The 15,234-nt window shown below is 49.6% G+C and overlaps 1 protein-coding gene across 1 annotated transcript in view; it reads right to left on the bottom strand.

Moving 5' to 3' along the window:
* LOC119435907 (protein arginine N-methyltransferase 7) overlaps positions 1-15,234 on the bottom strand; it is a 111,464-nt gene that overhangs the window by 84,473 nt on the left and 11,757 nt on the right. The window contains exon 5 of the mRNA XM_037702603.2: positions 4,593-4,705. Within this exon, the coding sequence (XP_037558531.1) occupies positions 4,593-4,705 (113 nt within the window). The remainder of the gene's footprint in view (positions 1-4,592; positions 4,706-15,234) is intronic.

Here is a 15,234-nt window from a genome sequence, read left to right on the forward strand (position 1 = left end):
TTCCCCAACAGCTTTTCTCCCCATGCACATAGCATCCTCTAAGAACTGCACCATAATGAGCATATTCATTATCACAAAAAACCTCTCTAAAGGCACGCTCACACCGAAAGCGGAGCGTCTAAGCAGCCAAGCGGATTTTGAACGCGGCGAACGCGCGGGCCTGTTCAGACCGGACGGCTTGCCTGGCTGCCCGCGTCGCCGAGGAGGCGGAGCATCGCGCGGTTTCGCGGGGGACGTGTTGCCATCTCGTGGCACCGGCCGTCCGCCCGCGCACAGATCTCGCGCCGAGATACACCAGCGCCACCGCGTCTGGCGTTCTGATTGGCTGTAGCAAAGCGGAAAGTTCCAGCGGGGCGGAAAAAATAGATCCCAGAGCGATCGGGCTCGCCGCCTCATTTTCCGCCTGCTATAGCCGCTCGGCGAGGAGGTTTTCACCGCTTTGCGCGCACCCGCCTGCCCGGTTTGGCCGCCCCACCTTCGGTGTTAACGTGCCTTAACACATCCACACCAGCCTTTGCACAATGCACTGATGCCACACACCATGAAAAACATTTTTGCAGTAGCAGTACGATAGCACTTACATTTGAGAATATGCACAAAAAATTCACTTTATTGGACACCTGCTGCAGTTGAAATTCTTACAAACATCTACAAACAAATAGGATACCACATAATCAGTTGATAATGATGGCTGCCTTTCTCTAACACACCGAGGACTTCATGCAGACTTCAACCATTCTTGTTTATTTCGTAAATAAACCTGTTTTACACGCAGCAGTTTAGTTGAAGAGCCTCTCACCAGGTTTGGCCATTTTAACCCTTTATTGACGAGTTGTTGCCTACAGGCAGCACATCAGAAATAGTTTCTTGGCGAGCTTCAGTATTGAGTACGAAGTTTCTTGCCAGAAGTATTCGGTCAACACTGAATGACAGGCAGCAAGCATCATTTGTTGGTTTGGAGCAGAAACATGCGATGAAGAAGACGAAGTTTGGCATGCGACTCGCTTTCTTTTGAAAGCACTGTCAGACGAGACAGACCAATGCAAGATTTCTGGCTGCAGTGGTGTCACACACGTGATGTAAAGCAAATGAAATGTACACCTATGGTTCACATATGATGAGAGCTGCCTGTACAAATTCAAACTGAAGCCTTAGGTGCCTTAGCGTTAAGCCCACTTCCAGTTCCTTGCCTGGGGTTTTCCCCTGTTGCTGAAAAAAAATTTCCGCAAAATATATATTTTTTTCTTTTTGTTGATTATTCTTATTGATGCGTTTTGCAGATTTACATAGAAAATAAACATTTTTCTGGGTATTTGTATGTTTCATCCTTAAAGGATTAAACAGACAAGTGCAGTGCACACAATGCACGTTCACGATCGTGTCTGCAAAGTATTACACCGCTGTGCGCCGCAAAAATAACCGAAATTTCAAAGGAAATGCTACGAGCTCAGCTCCCAACCAGAGTCAAAATCAGATGCACAAGTACGCCTATGTAATTCTCCGTACTGAAACATCTCTCACCGTGACGTGCGACTTCCAGAATTATTTAATGCTACAGCAGTTTGACCTGCTGCTTCACTAAATGACTTAAAGTTTAGAGAAATATTAAAACCTTCAAACCGAAGGTCTGCAAGTCTTAGTTTCACTCCATTCTCTAGCAAGAGGGGCGTACTTCCGTTTAGTCTGCTTGTTGCCACATCGTGCAGCCGTGCGCACGGAAAACAAAACTGTCTTGCCATTTTCTACCAGGTTCCAGCGCACGATTTTGCTCTTTGATCCGCTTACGTCAGCGTAGTGCTTGTGTGATGCAGTAAAAGCTTGTTAATTCGAATTCTGCAGGAATGCTACGAAAATTCGAATTATACAAAATTCAAACTAATGAAAGTAAAAAAAAATCGCTCATTTAAGGCGCACAGATATAGTCCAACAAAGCGTGAGCGCACACGCTACGTCACATTGACAAGAACGTCTATAGTTCGACGCACTGGCGCAGCCAACATAACCGGATGCAGCCAGCGCAATCCGATGCGCCAGACGTCGAGATGGCTCTTGCTCCATCGACGCGTTCTCCGTGCCGACCGCGCCAACCCAGAATGCACTGCGCTAAGAAAAAATGCACCCCCGCAGCTTCGTCGATGGTCGCAGACAGCAGTTCAAAGCAGCTCGCAGGTTGGGGATTGTTCTGCGCATGCTCCGAAAAGAGCAGCCGACGGCGCACGCGCCCGACGTATAGAGGGGACAGCTTTTCGCTGTGTGTGCAAGCGGCGTAGTGTGACAATCTCAAACGACTGCGCAATTATAGTCTGATGTTTAAGGCGCGCAGGCGAGCGTCGCTTGCAGCTAGTCATGCTATGCCACTTGCGCTACGCCAGCCGAAATGCCGCTCCCTCTATACTTCCGACACGCACACCGTTGGCTGACCCCTTCGGAGAATACGCAGAACGATCCCCAGCCCTCGCGCCGCTTTGAACGGCTGCCTGCGACCATCAGCGAAGCGGCATGGGCATTTTTTAGAGCGCAAGCCACCGCCGAAAAGCCGCGTGGCAATACCAGCATGGCCAACCTCCTCCCACGCACTAGCACTCTCCACTTCCACAATGGTGCAAAGTTCGAATTATCGGCGGCGGTGCGGATTTCAGTGTGAAGTCGCGGGATGCGTTACATACTGCTTTCAATACAGTGTAGACCGCTTATAGCGTAAGTCGCCGGAGTCGCGAATATCCGTACTATAAGCAGTACCGCACTATAACCAAAGCAACAATTTTCAAGGCCCGCACATATGCAAAACATGTGCACCGAGCCGCCACGCGTATGCAACAGTCGAGGAATGCGGCTAGAACGTTTGCATTCAATTTACAGTCAAATCTTATTATTTCGAAATAATTCACGCGGCGGCGCCTCTGACCGGCATTGCTCCGGCACCGCCTTAGAGTAAAAGCTTAGGAGAGACCCCTCAATGTCGCGTGCGAACAAAAAAAGAAAAAAAAAGGGGGGAAAAAATGCAGAGGAAATTTCACCCTCTCAAATGGCAAGGTCGCTGATTCTGCGTTGCGCTGGAACATGCGTGTACGTACCGACGTCTCAGCCACGCTACCGTAGCCACGCATAAAAAATGGCAGTGAACCCTTCTTTCTCCTTTACGCTTCCTCTACTTTCTAGTCACGTGTTGACCTTGCACGCTGTGGCTACGGTGCAGAAGGAAGCAGCGGCAGTGTCCCAGGCCGGCCAACGAAACTGCCCCACGCTGGCAAACGCCCGCTTCCCGATAACGGCAGAAAATGAAACTGCCCACGTCGGCAAACGCCCGCTTCCCGATAATGGTACAAAACGAAACTTCGGGGAGCTGGCGCCGGGCCGGCTTGAGTGGCGGCGCCTGCACAGCGGCGGGCACGCACGGTGACAGTCGAAAGTGAGGGAGCTACGAGGGAGGGTGAGGAGAGCCACCGAAGCAGCGGAGTTGCCGAGGCGAAATCCGCTTCCCTGCCGCCCTCCTCCCTCACATTCCACGGTCTCCGCGTGCGCCCTTCGCCGTGCCGTGCCGGCGCCGCCCACTCCCTGAAGTTTCGTTTACTGCCGTTATCGTGAAGCGAGCGTTGGCTGGCGTTGGCAGTTTCGTGGCCCTCGCTCGCTATGCGCGCCGTGATATTTCACGACTCGCACTCAAGATTCTGGTTTCAGCCTCACTGGCAGTTCGTTCGCACCATGTACCCTTCTCCTCCACTTCGTCTCTCTTTCTTCCTCGAGCACTCCTTGGGGCGCCCGTTTGAGGGGACCGTTAGCCGTCTCCGCTGACTTCCGTACTCAGGCAGCCGCACTGTAACCGGTAATTCGTTTCTCGAAACTGCACTATAGGCGATACGTGTATACATGGAGTGCTATGGGAAAATTAACGGGAGTCTGAAAAGACCGCACTATATCCGGTCCTGCACTATAAGCGGTAACGTTATAAGTGGTCTATACTGTACATCGTTGGACGGACCCCGGCGGCATGTTCGAATTATCTAAAATTTCGTATTAACAAGCTTTTATTGTACTGTGTAGAAAAGCGGGGCCCCTGATTATTACGCGTTAAGCAAACGTCCAGCTCCGGTGTGGGAAAACGCAGGGAAGGAATTTTGATAGCAGAGGCTTGGCAGGGCAAGTGGAGAGTGACGTTCACAGAGAAGCTTGCCTCAAAAAATCATAGGTTGGGCACACTTCAGAAGCTTCTATTTCTGTTATTATTGAACAAGTTCTAGAAATTATAGTGGTAGAAAGCTTTCTAGAAGGCACATAATAACTTCCAGCATAGAACTAAAATTTGCTATGGGGCCTAGCGAGGGGCCTTTTAAGGTGCAGGGTGCTTTACAAAATAAGGGACAACTGCTTAAACTTCAGAGTTAAAATGTCACTGAAGTTTCATCACCACACAAGCTGTTCGAAAGTGAGCCGTAAAACTGAAGACTGTCACACTTAAATAAAATATGGCTGTCAAATGTATGCATGGGTTACACATGTGTAGTATTGCAAAAAACTCAACATCAATCACTGCTTTTAAAACAACAGTATGTCTACATATAACAATAGCAAGAAAGACGAAAATGCTTGCCTACCTGCGCAAGTCTATTAAATGCATCAGCAAACGTGTCAATGGCACCTTCACCAATTAACTCCGTGTCAAACACTTCTGCCACAATGATGTTTGCTTTCTCTTCCATGTCTTTGCCTGTTGAAGGGACAGATCAAAAGCGACAGATGAAGGACACCGCCAGGTGTGTTTTCCAGTAGCTTTTTTAAGCTTTTAATATTGAAAAAAATTCCTAATAAACTACAACTACGCTAGACAACCTCCAACATGATGAAATAGAAGGAAAGTGAATTCTTTCTCACAATAATAATTTTAAGTACTCTTTTTCCCCCATACAGTAAATGGAATAGCTGGCGTGCCAATGCTGCTGAATGCTTGACAGCAATTATCTTTTATGCATTCATGACGGCATGTAACAGTGAACAGATTAAACAGCAGTATCTATGCTGTTTTTTTTCCCCCATGAAAATCTTTTTGTTAAAGCAATTTCTTGCAATACGCATTGGTGCTTCCATTTTTGTACAAGTAAACCACTCCCGATATAAATAGGCAAGTGTTCCCTAAACCTGCTTAAAAAAAAAATTAAATTATGGGGTATTACGCTCCAGAACCAACATCCGATTATGAGGCACGACGTAGTTGAAGACTCCGGATGAATTTAGACCACCTGGGATTATTTAACGTGCACCTAAATCTAAGTACACAGGTGTTTTCTGCCTGTCGCCCCCATTTAAATGCGGCCGCCGTAGCCGGGATTCGATCCTGCGACCTCGTGCTCAGCAGCCCGACACCATAACCACTGAACAACCACGGCGGGTCAAAAAAAAAAAAACAAAACAAAAAAAAACACGCAGGCCACACAGTGATCACGTCATTGAAAGGTAAGTGTCGTGGGCACTCAAGAGAGTAGTAGTAATAGTTTATGCTTCTATTATAAACCGTGCAAACTCGTGCTGTTCTTAAAGGCATGGAATATGCATCTGGTAATAGAGGGTATCAGTTTATGAATCTTTCCAACAAAATGTTCGAATGCACCTTTTTTATAAGGAGCTATCAGCAAATGCTGCCCTGCGACAATTTCATAGCTTTCCCCTTTTTGTTTCTATTCCACTAAAAGCAGTTCTGCTGTGCTGCCACAGAGCAATGCATAGTGTTTCACACATTACCATGCTATGCTGAACAAAAATGACCTCAATGACCGGCCCTTTGTTGCACTGCCCAATTTTGGAGGCCGTGGTACTAGCGATACTGTGTACTGCGACTGGTTGGTTCCAATATGTTATCAGCGAGATTTTAATGTTTTACCAGGTCTCACTGTAGTCGCCAGCATATTTTGGCTCATCCTGGATTAAAGTCAAATTGTGGAGGTTGTCGTCACTGCACCACCTTCATAATTTTTACCCATGTTTACTTCAGTGTTAATGTGGGTGAAGACATACTTAGGCAATATGCACAGGACAGGCAAAAAATAAAATTTCAGGGATGACAAAAAAGTCCACTCTGGAGGAAGCGATGGAACTCAGGTAGACAACCGTTTCCCAAGACCAAACATTCTAAATTATTATTCTCTATGGTGCTCTTTGACATGGTCATCGCTCTTAATATTTAGACAGTAATAATGGTAATGCTGAGGAAGTTCTTGTTCTTGCTGTAGGCACTATATAGTCAAAATGTCTAACGAAATGTAGCTACTAACCATACCGTACTTTCTGGTGTATAAGATGCGGTTTTGTTCTTATTTTTTCGTCGGTGCGTCTTATAGAATGGTGTGACTTATGCACATTTTTTTTTTCTTCCAGGGAAGCTGCCGTCAAAATCGGATTCAATGTTATGGCCACACGAAGCGCGCTGGTTGACTTAATTGCTACAGGTTCTGCGCGCGCAATCGAGGTGGCAGGTACGATCTTCTTGTGATCGAGTTTCCGAGCACCGTGTGACAAGGACGGAGCAGCAACGCAAGCGGAGGCAGGCCGACCGCGAGTCGGCCAACCTCGAATTCGTCGCATCTGCAGATCGCTGTCAAGATACGACGCACGCCACTGCGCAAACTACGCAGTTGCTACAAGAGTACAAGCCGCCATCCTTCCTCCCACGCTGCCTACCCGCTTTCTTCCCTTGTGCACGATTCGGCTCACCGTCGGACGCTTTCACTTGCACATATAACATACAGCCCGCGGGCACGATATTATCGCCCTTGTACCTTGTACGGAACATCGCAGCAACCACGACGACAGAAATGCGGCTGGAGTGGAAATATGTGGCACCCATACGCTTGCGCATGACCCGCGTTCATGGAGTAAAACCATCCCAAATTTTTTTTTTCATCGCTTACCGAACTAACAGGTGAGCCTTATACACTGATGCGACTTATATATGTTTTTTTTTTTTTTTTTTCAGGAATAACTGCCGTTTTGAGGGGGGTGAGTCTTATACAAAGGTGCGACTTATAGACCAGAAAATATGGTATTTGTTTGTCAGTGCATCACAATGAAAACAAAACAAAAAAAATTGGCAGCTTGCACTAGTGGTGCAAGGCTGGAGTAAACAGTGGAGCTCGTGAGCGACCTAGCTTCTTCCAGGTTTTACTAGGCTTGGCTAAGTTTTTTGCTAGGAAATGCTAAATGCTGCTAGGCACGGTATTCCGAATCGGCTCACCGCCGACATGCAGATTCTCACTGGGCCGCGCGAAGCGCTTCAAAATGAGCGGCTGCTTCTTCGGGTGTCCGGATCTTGGTCGTCCCATGTCAAGGCTACATGTACTCGCCACAGAGTTAACGAGAGTTCTGCCGCAGTCGCAGCGGCTCCAAGCTTTATCTCCCGGTGACGTCCCAGACAAGTTGCGCCTCCACACTTTCCAGGGCATGGCAGGTCGAAACCTGCCGAGCTGCCGCCAGAGGCGGCTGCTGCAGTCACGGACACCGCGCGTGTTCGCACCAGGGATATGCATACGGCGTCGGCAGCAGCTCTGCGCGTTGCCTCGTTGGTGCTGCTACAATTTTTTCTTTCTCTCGCTCTCATTTTCTCTTTCTCTCCCCACATAGCGCGCGCCGCGCGCTTGCTCTCCTTAACGTCCCATGTCATGCAACATGTGCACGGCACGGAGAGGAGGCAAAGCACACACCGCTCCGCGAGGTGGTTGCTAGGCAACGCAGGTGACATCACTCACCGAGGTTTTGTTCGCGACACACGGACTGACGGTCGTCTTAAACAGCTCCGCTATTAAAAGTGGCAGGGATTTGAAAATGATAAGGAAAAGGGCAAGTGGTACTTTAAGCAAAATTGTAGGCTCCCGGCTCTGTGTACAAAAATAACAGCTTGCTCAGGTGTCTATGATAGCAATGCATAGCAACTAGAAATATTTATTTATTGTGCTCAACAAGTTTCACTGGGCTTTTTTAATGCTGCAGCAATTTATATCACCACCAGAAATCACTGATGCAACATAAGCCAGAATGAACCACAATGTTCAGTTGCTTTCATTTTGACGTGTCAACACAACACACATTGTAGATGACAAGACAGGCGCTAAGACAAAAAATAGCTTCACAAAGACAGAAAATTTGGAATGCCAGAATCTAAGGCACTTTAACGTGCTGTTGAACACAAAACTGGTAGTTTCTATCACTAGCACAAGCAGGGTTCGTACACAATATTTGGCTGGAAATTCAAGGACATTTCAAGGATTTCAAGGATGCAAAAAGGCAGAATTCAAGGACTGTTAGCGTAATTTTATTTCCTCACATGACTTAGGAAAGGAGCCCTATTTTCGCATTAATTTCTCTTTCAAGAGCTGTTATCTCCACTTCTTTTTCTTTGGCTGTTCGACGGAAACTGTTTGCCTTGACAAGATAAGTCAGGTCGTTTTTTGCTTCGGCGTCTTCCGAAAAGCGATCCGCTGACTCCTGCAAACACTTCAGAGTTTTTTGGAGCTTTGTCTTCTTCTCTTGCATGCTCTGTAGCTCTAGCTCGAGTGCTTTTCTCTTCAAGGTTACCTGTTGAGCTACAGCTTGCTTCTTCTGTTCGTCCATGTATAGCGCATACCTATGCCTGGCTTGGCGCACTGATGACTTCAGTTCTTTCGACAGTGGAACGTTAAGCAGCCCACCATGGGTTTTCACGGCCTCGCAGATGACTCGTTGTGAGATATACGAGAGCTCTGCCATATTTTCGACCGCGATCTGCTTGTTTACACTGAAACCTCTTTCTACTGAAGCCTGCCCATGGCTTAGCAAGAGAAGGACCTTCAGTACTTCCCATAACATCGAGAACGCCGGGTCATGCTTCAAAAGGCGCACGAAGAGAACGTCAAGGCGTTCATGGTCTCTTTCATAATTTTGCAGTTCATGCCGCTTTTCTTGGCAGAACTGAATGTACTGTGCACACACAATATCTCTCTTGTGCTCAGAAAGAAGCTTACTGTCAATTAAACAGTTAAGAACAACTTTCAGCTTCTCAAGGCACATTTCTGTCTTCGCCATCTCTCTGGGGTCGAAACATGACAACCCTCGAACCAGAGGGTACCTAAGAGGACTTCTCTCCATGATTTTCAGGATCATGTTCACAATGAACTTACGACACTCGCCCCTAAATTCAAAAACACACTTGGTACTCCCTTTTCCGCTTTTTAAGATCTTCTCAGCCACACGTACAACATCCACCTTCTCAAGTGACGTGTAATTGGCAGTATCATGAACATCAATTCGCAGCAGTTTCGTGATGCTCGTGGCTTCTGTCAATACCGAGCGCTTCACGAACCTTGCAAGGAGGCTGCTCAAGACAGTTTCAAGCTCTTTTGCTAAAAAAAATTTCTTTGGAGAAATCACTCTGAAAAACAGTCAAAAAAGGCTGCACAACCATTGCAACGGTTAGGGAAAAGTTCAGTTTCAGCAAGTGCAAGCTGGTCCTTTAGAAAAGCACTGACGTTCTCATACGCTCTACATTTCGGCAAGGGTAGCCTATGGTCGCTCACTGCTTCGGTGTAGTGCCTCAAATGCTCCCACATAGTCAGGGCTCTCTCCAGTACGGGCACATTCTCGATCCAACGGTGGGGTACGAAAGGAAGTGGAAACAGCTTGCTCCCTGTTTCTTCAACAAAATCTTGACAGGCGGGCCGGTGCATCATGGAAGAGTGAGAATAAGCTCGACAGAAAGGTGTCAACTGGCCAGCTTGTCGCATGCATTCCTGCTTTGTAAGCATTATGCACTGTGTGCAAGCCACATGAACCAATATCCAAGCACTGAACTGAAAGTCATTCTTCATGTGCTGCTGCAACTTGTTGAAAAGACTCCAGTTGACATTCGGGCCGTCCATCAAGAGCTGCACAATCTTGCTCAGGGGAAAGGACGCGAGTGTTTCCGTCAACTTCTGCATAAGGTCGTCCGCTGTGCTGTGACCCATGAATGTCGAAGTCAGATATCTGGTTGTCACCTCACAGTTATTCCACAATACTGACGTGAACATCAAGTTGTTTTCTTTGCAGGTATTCATTCAAGGTTTCGTCAAAAGCACAACAAAATTGTCAGACTTCTCCATCATTTGTTGTACTTGCGAAGTGAAAAATGGGCGCAGACCGTGGCACGCGACGTACGCGCACTTTTTCTCAGAGCAAGTGAAGCTCCTCGCGACATCGCTATCCGGAAACATCTTTTGGAATAGCTGGGAAATGGATCCACTGGAGCTGTAGGAGTAGTGTGAGGACACAACTTTCATCGTCCACAAAATCTCGGCTTCGATCACGGAATCATGCTTTCTGCAGTCTTCGTCAAGTGTCGCAGCTCGAGAGGAAGTTGCCGTGCTTTCACGCTGACAAGCAGCCTCGGACTACAGATTTGCCGCTTGCATGAAACTTGCGACGGATGAGCAGCCCTCACCTGCTGCAGCTTTGGATCGGTGCTTCGCGCCTTTCTGGTGGCTCTTCAAGGCAGATTCCCCCATCGTTGCAATGTCGACCGTCTTCTGACATAATGCGCACATTGCTCGATAAGGATCGCTTGGTTCCGGTCTCACCCAGCGACGATAGTCCGTATGTTGCAGCCACGCAGGCTGAAACTTGCACTTCCCGCCTGGCATCGTGTCAAAGTAAACACACAACGCAAACGCGAACTTCACTGAAATGGCGCGCACGAGGCCGACGAACGGCCCGACTATAGTACCTAAAAGACACTAACTAGTGTGCCGAGAGCGGGTGTCGCGGTAGCACCGAGTGTGATGCCTGCCGCCGCCGGCCGCTTGGTGCGCTGCACTTCGAGACTGTGCCGGACCATGCTGAGACATGGGCGGACTTCAGGCAAGACACGACGCGAGTCTCCCCATTTGCCCGGTGATCTGCCTCTTATGTTCTTGTCCCAATCCGCACAACGTTCGGGGTCTGCGGACGCGCTGCGTAGTGAGATGAGCCGTTTCTTTCCGCGTCTCTGGGAAATCGCGGTTTCGCGACCTGTTCAAAGTTTCTTTAGACAGACGAGTGCACACATAGATGCAAAAAACCCACTCACAAGAAGAAAAGACTGCAACGAAAGCGGCAGCAAGGCGAGAAATGAACTACGCATTGCAATCGACGCGTAGCAATCAACGCATCGCAAACGAACGCGAGTCGGAACACCGCAGGATTTAGCATGGTGCCGACAGGCATCGCCGTCTGGTGGCCCGCGGCGGCAGGCATCACTGCCCGCGCCACCGTCCCGCGTTGGAGACGCTCGGTGGACAGCACACTAGAGTATATTCTAGGCACTATACGCAAGCCGAGCGAGCGATATGCCTCGCATTGGATTGGATTTCCAATGCGTTGCCAGACGACGTAGGGGCTGCGAGATTTAAAAACGAAACTTCCTGATGTTGCCCTTTAGTCCACACAGCTTGTTTTCCTGGGCATTCGTAAGCGAAAGGGCCTTAAATATCAGCATGACTGGCGGAGGTACATCGTTAATTTCCTCTAGCGGAACAAATCCCACGGGATTTTCAAGGATTACAAGGAGCTCACGGGTATTCAAGTAGTTTCAAGGGCCCTTGAACTTATACTGTCAATATCAAGGATATTCAAGGATTTCAAGGGGCTGTGCGAACCCTGACAAGAAAGGAACAGGCTCACTACCTCTCAGCAACAAACTTATTAACAAAAATGAACAATTAGTGTGGCCAATGTTTCTGCCCGATGGATCACAACACAAAGAAACGATACCTTACCACAATGGTGCAAATTTTCCAAAAGGCAAAAATTAGGGGCAGCACCTATGTGTCGGGATTGCTACCTGGACGCCGGCGGATGCACATCGCGTCGCATCTGGCTCTGCTAATCCATCCTCGACCACCCGGAATCTTTGAACATCGGCACGAAATCATACAACCATCGTCACCGGCAAGTCGCCAGCTTTTACTTGACACCAATATTTCCGGGCTCGGCTCTTTTCTCACCCCGAGACGGCCGTTTGAGATCCCTAAGCGGCGATCATCGCGTTAAGCCTAAATGCGCCACAGCGACAGCGGCACGGTGGACGGGGACGCCGCGTCGCCACCGGACGCGCACCCGACGCGCCCCGCAACGCGGCTCCCTGGCCAAGGGCCCAAGCCGCGGAAATGGCCGCGAGCAATTCCAACCCGGCAGGCCAACTGGACTGCATGGATGCTGAATACATGGAGCCTGAGCACATCGGGCCCTGCGACTACCGCCCCGGCCTGAGCGGGGCAGCCGACGCGTCCAATGATACACTCCCTCAGCCACCCGTGCCTCACACTCCATGGTACCGGGTGGTCGACGCTCGCCGACGCAGGGTTGTCGCCGAGGAGTCCTCGAAGAAACCACCCGCCCCAATCGACTCACGCGAACGTCGACAAGGACCCGGCCAGCCCCGCCTCCCACGCCTTCCCGAAGGGGACCACAAGGTGGTTCTCCGAATAAGAGGAGGCATATCACTACAACAAGAAGCGGTCTTACCGCTGCGAGCCGCGATACAAACTGCACTCCGAGCCCCGCTGCCTCTGGAGGCGCGAAGACGAGTACGCAAGGAACATAACATCGCCTTGGTCAGCACCCCGGACCCTGACCTGGCCGAACAGGTTTGCCACATTCAGACGCTCCTGCTCGGCAGCAAGTCGTATCAAGTCTCTGCGTATGTTGCTTCCCCGGACAACTCCTGCAAAGGGGTAATCACAGGAGCCCTATCTATACCTACTGAGGATGCCCTCATCAACGAAACGGTCACCTACCCCCATGCTATCAACATTATCCAAGCCCGACCCTTCGGAAAGAACGGAGCATGTCTCTACACCTTCGAGGGAAGGCGAGTTCCCAGCTACGTATACTTTCAAGGTGTGGAATTTCGATGCAGACCTTTCCGCCCAGTCACCCAAGTGTGCCACTGCTGCCTCCGAACCGGACATCGACACGACATCTGCCCATACCCACAAGAACGGCGGTGCGGGAACTGCGGCATGCTTAACCCAGATGAACACCACGAACGTTGCCTTCCACACTGTCTAACCTGCGGATCCGATGACCATCCCACCATCGACTTGGGTTGCCCTGCTCGTCAGAGGGGGCTCGGGCCCCGAGTAGTGAAAGAGGGGCGCCAGGACCCAAAGGGACACAATACGACTCCACCAAGGCGGGATACCAAGGTATCGACGACAAACCAACAACCTGGCGACATTCCTAAGAATACCTGCAGCCAAGGACCTCAGAGCACCGCCCAATCCAAGGAACCGAAAATATCATACCACGAAAAGAAGACTAAACAACATGTTCAACCCCGAGTACCTCCTACCATACGGACACCTGCGACACCACTCAGCAACCACCCACCACTCGCTCCTGCGCAGTGCGGCGCGAGAAGCGAGGTCACGTGGCCAGCACTCCCGCAACGAGAACCCACCCAAGCACCTGGCTCGGCGGCAAGAGGGGGGCCCACGAGTTCATCCAGTTCGGCAACAGGAGGGAGCCTGGATCCAGACCCACAGCTTCAGCAACGGCAGGACCCCCTGGCCGACGCTAGTAAGTCGCCCGTTGAGCAGGCCTCCCCAGTACCTCCCCACTCAGCACCGCCTCATGCACCAGTCCTTTTACAACAGACCTGTGCACAATATTTCCAAACACCAGAATTCACACAAGGCCTCACGCAGCTAGTTCTAAAATTTGTAAGCGACAGCCTTGAGGCTGTTAAAACACAATTGGTTAAGGAACAAGAACAGGCGCAACAAAGAATGGAGACCATGTTTATTGAAAGCATTGACAAAATAGAAACTGCAATTAATCACCTCTACGATTTGCATGCTCAATCATCACCAACCCGTAAGCATAAGCAACCCAAATCCGCCGCCGCCGCACGCTCCCCTCAGCCCACGGAGGAGGTGACTAGCCCACAATCGGGGGTTTCGACCCCCATAACGCCTCAACATGGCCAATTCCAATAAGCGACAGAATTCGGGTAGAGCGGGCTTAGCTCGTCCACCCGGAAACCAAACTTCATCTGACCTAAACATAAGGCAATGGAATTGTAGAAGCATCAAAAAGAAACTCGCTCAATTGGCCGCATACATTCAACACTCCACGAACCCGCCAGATATAGTGGCCCTGCAGGAAACAGGGTCCGTGTCGCTATCCTTGCAGGGATATAACGTGGCATCCGTAACATCGCGTACTGCTATTCCTATTAATAAAACCCTCCCCTTTATCGACCGAACCCCTACGGGGGGTCCTTCAGAAGGAGGAACCGAGTACACCGCTCTCGAGATGATCCCGTCCAATCCCACATCGGGAAAAGGACTGTTGGTTGTCAACATATACAGTCCCCCTAAAGATAAGGGCACAAGGATACCGGAAATTCTTGCTCGAACACGACACACTCACCGAATCATAGTGGGCGACATTAATGCGCGCCATACGGCATGGGGCTATGCAAATAACACGGCGAAGGGCAACCTTTTACATAACACTATGATGCACCACGCACTTACTCTAATTACAGATCCTACCATACCAACGAGAGTGGGCACCAGTACGGCAAGGGACACCACACCAGACCTCACGATGGCAAGCACACATGTGATAGTGAAAACACACGAGGTCCTGCCGGACACATTAGGCAGTGATCACCACGTGATCCAAACAATCCAAACGCAAAATTCCAAAATTTTTCGGCCCAAAATTCAGACTATTGTTGACTGGGATAAACTCCGTACGTACATCGCCGTGGAGGATACCACACCGCAAACCTTGGAGTCTTGGACTGAAAAGATACAACACACGCTCGATAGAGCTGGCAGAAAGATTAAGAACACCAAGAATGCCCCACAAGTAGACCCCCACCTCCTCCATCTGTGGGAGGCTCGTCGAAGCCTCTCCAAACGATGGAAACGCCAGAGGCTAAACCACAAACTTCGCCTCCGTATCGCTGCAGTCACGGAGGAGGCTGCACAATATGCCACCCAGCTTGCTCAAACAAACTGGGCCAACTTTTGCAGCAGCCTGAAAGGAACGCTGGGCACAAAACGTACTTGGAACATCCTGAGGGCTCTTCTCGATCCCACTTCCACGAAAATCCACATGAACACAACTACCCATAAGCTCATTTACTTAGAGGAGCGAAAGGGCACGGATATTATGGCGCACACCAAAACTCTATATATTCCGCAGCCCTTACCTACAAGCCCGAACGCATCCCCTTTAACGCCG

The sequence above is a fragment of the Dermacentor silvarum genome, chromosome 1 (genome assembly GCF_013339745.2).
Source record: "Dermacentor silvarum isolate Dsil-2018 chromosome 1, BIME_Dsil_1.4, whole genome shotgun sequence".
Lineage (NCBI taxonomy): Eukaryota > Metazoa > Arthropoda > Arachnida > Ixodida > Ixodidae > Dermacentor > Dermacentor silvarum.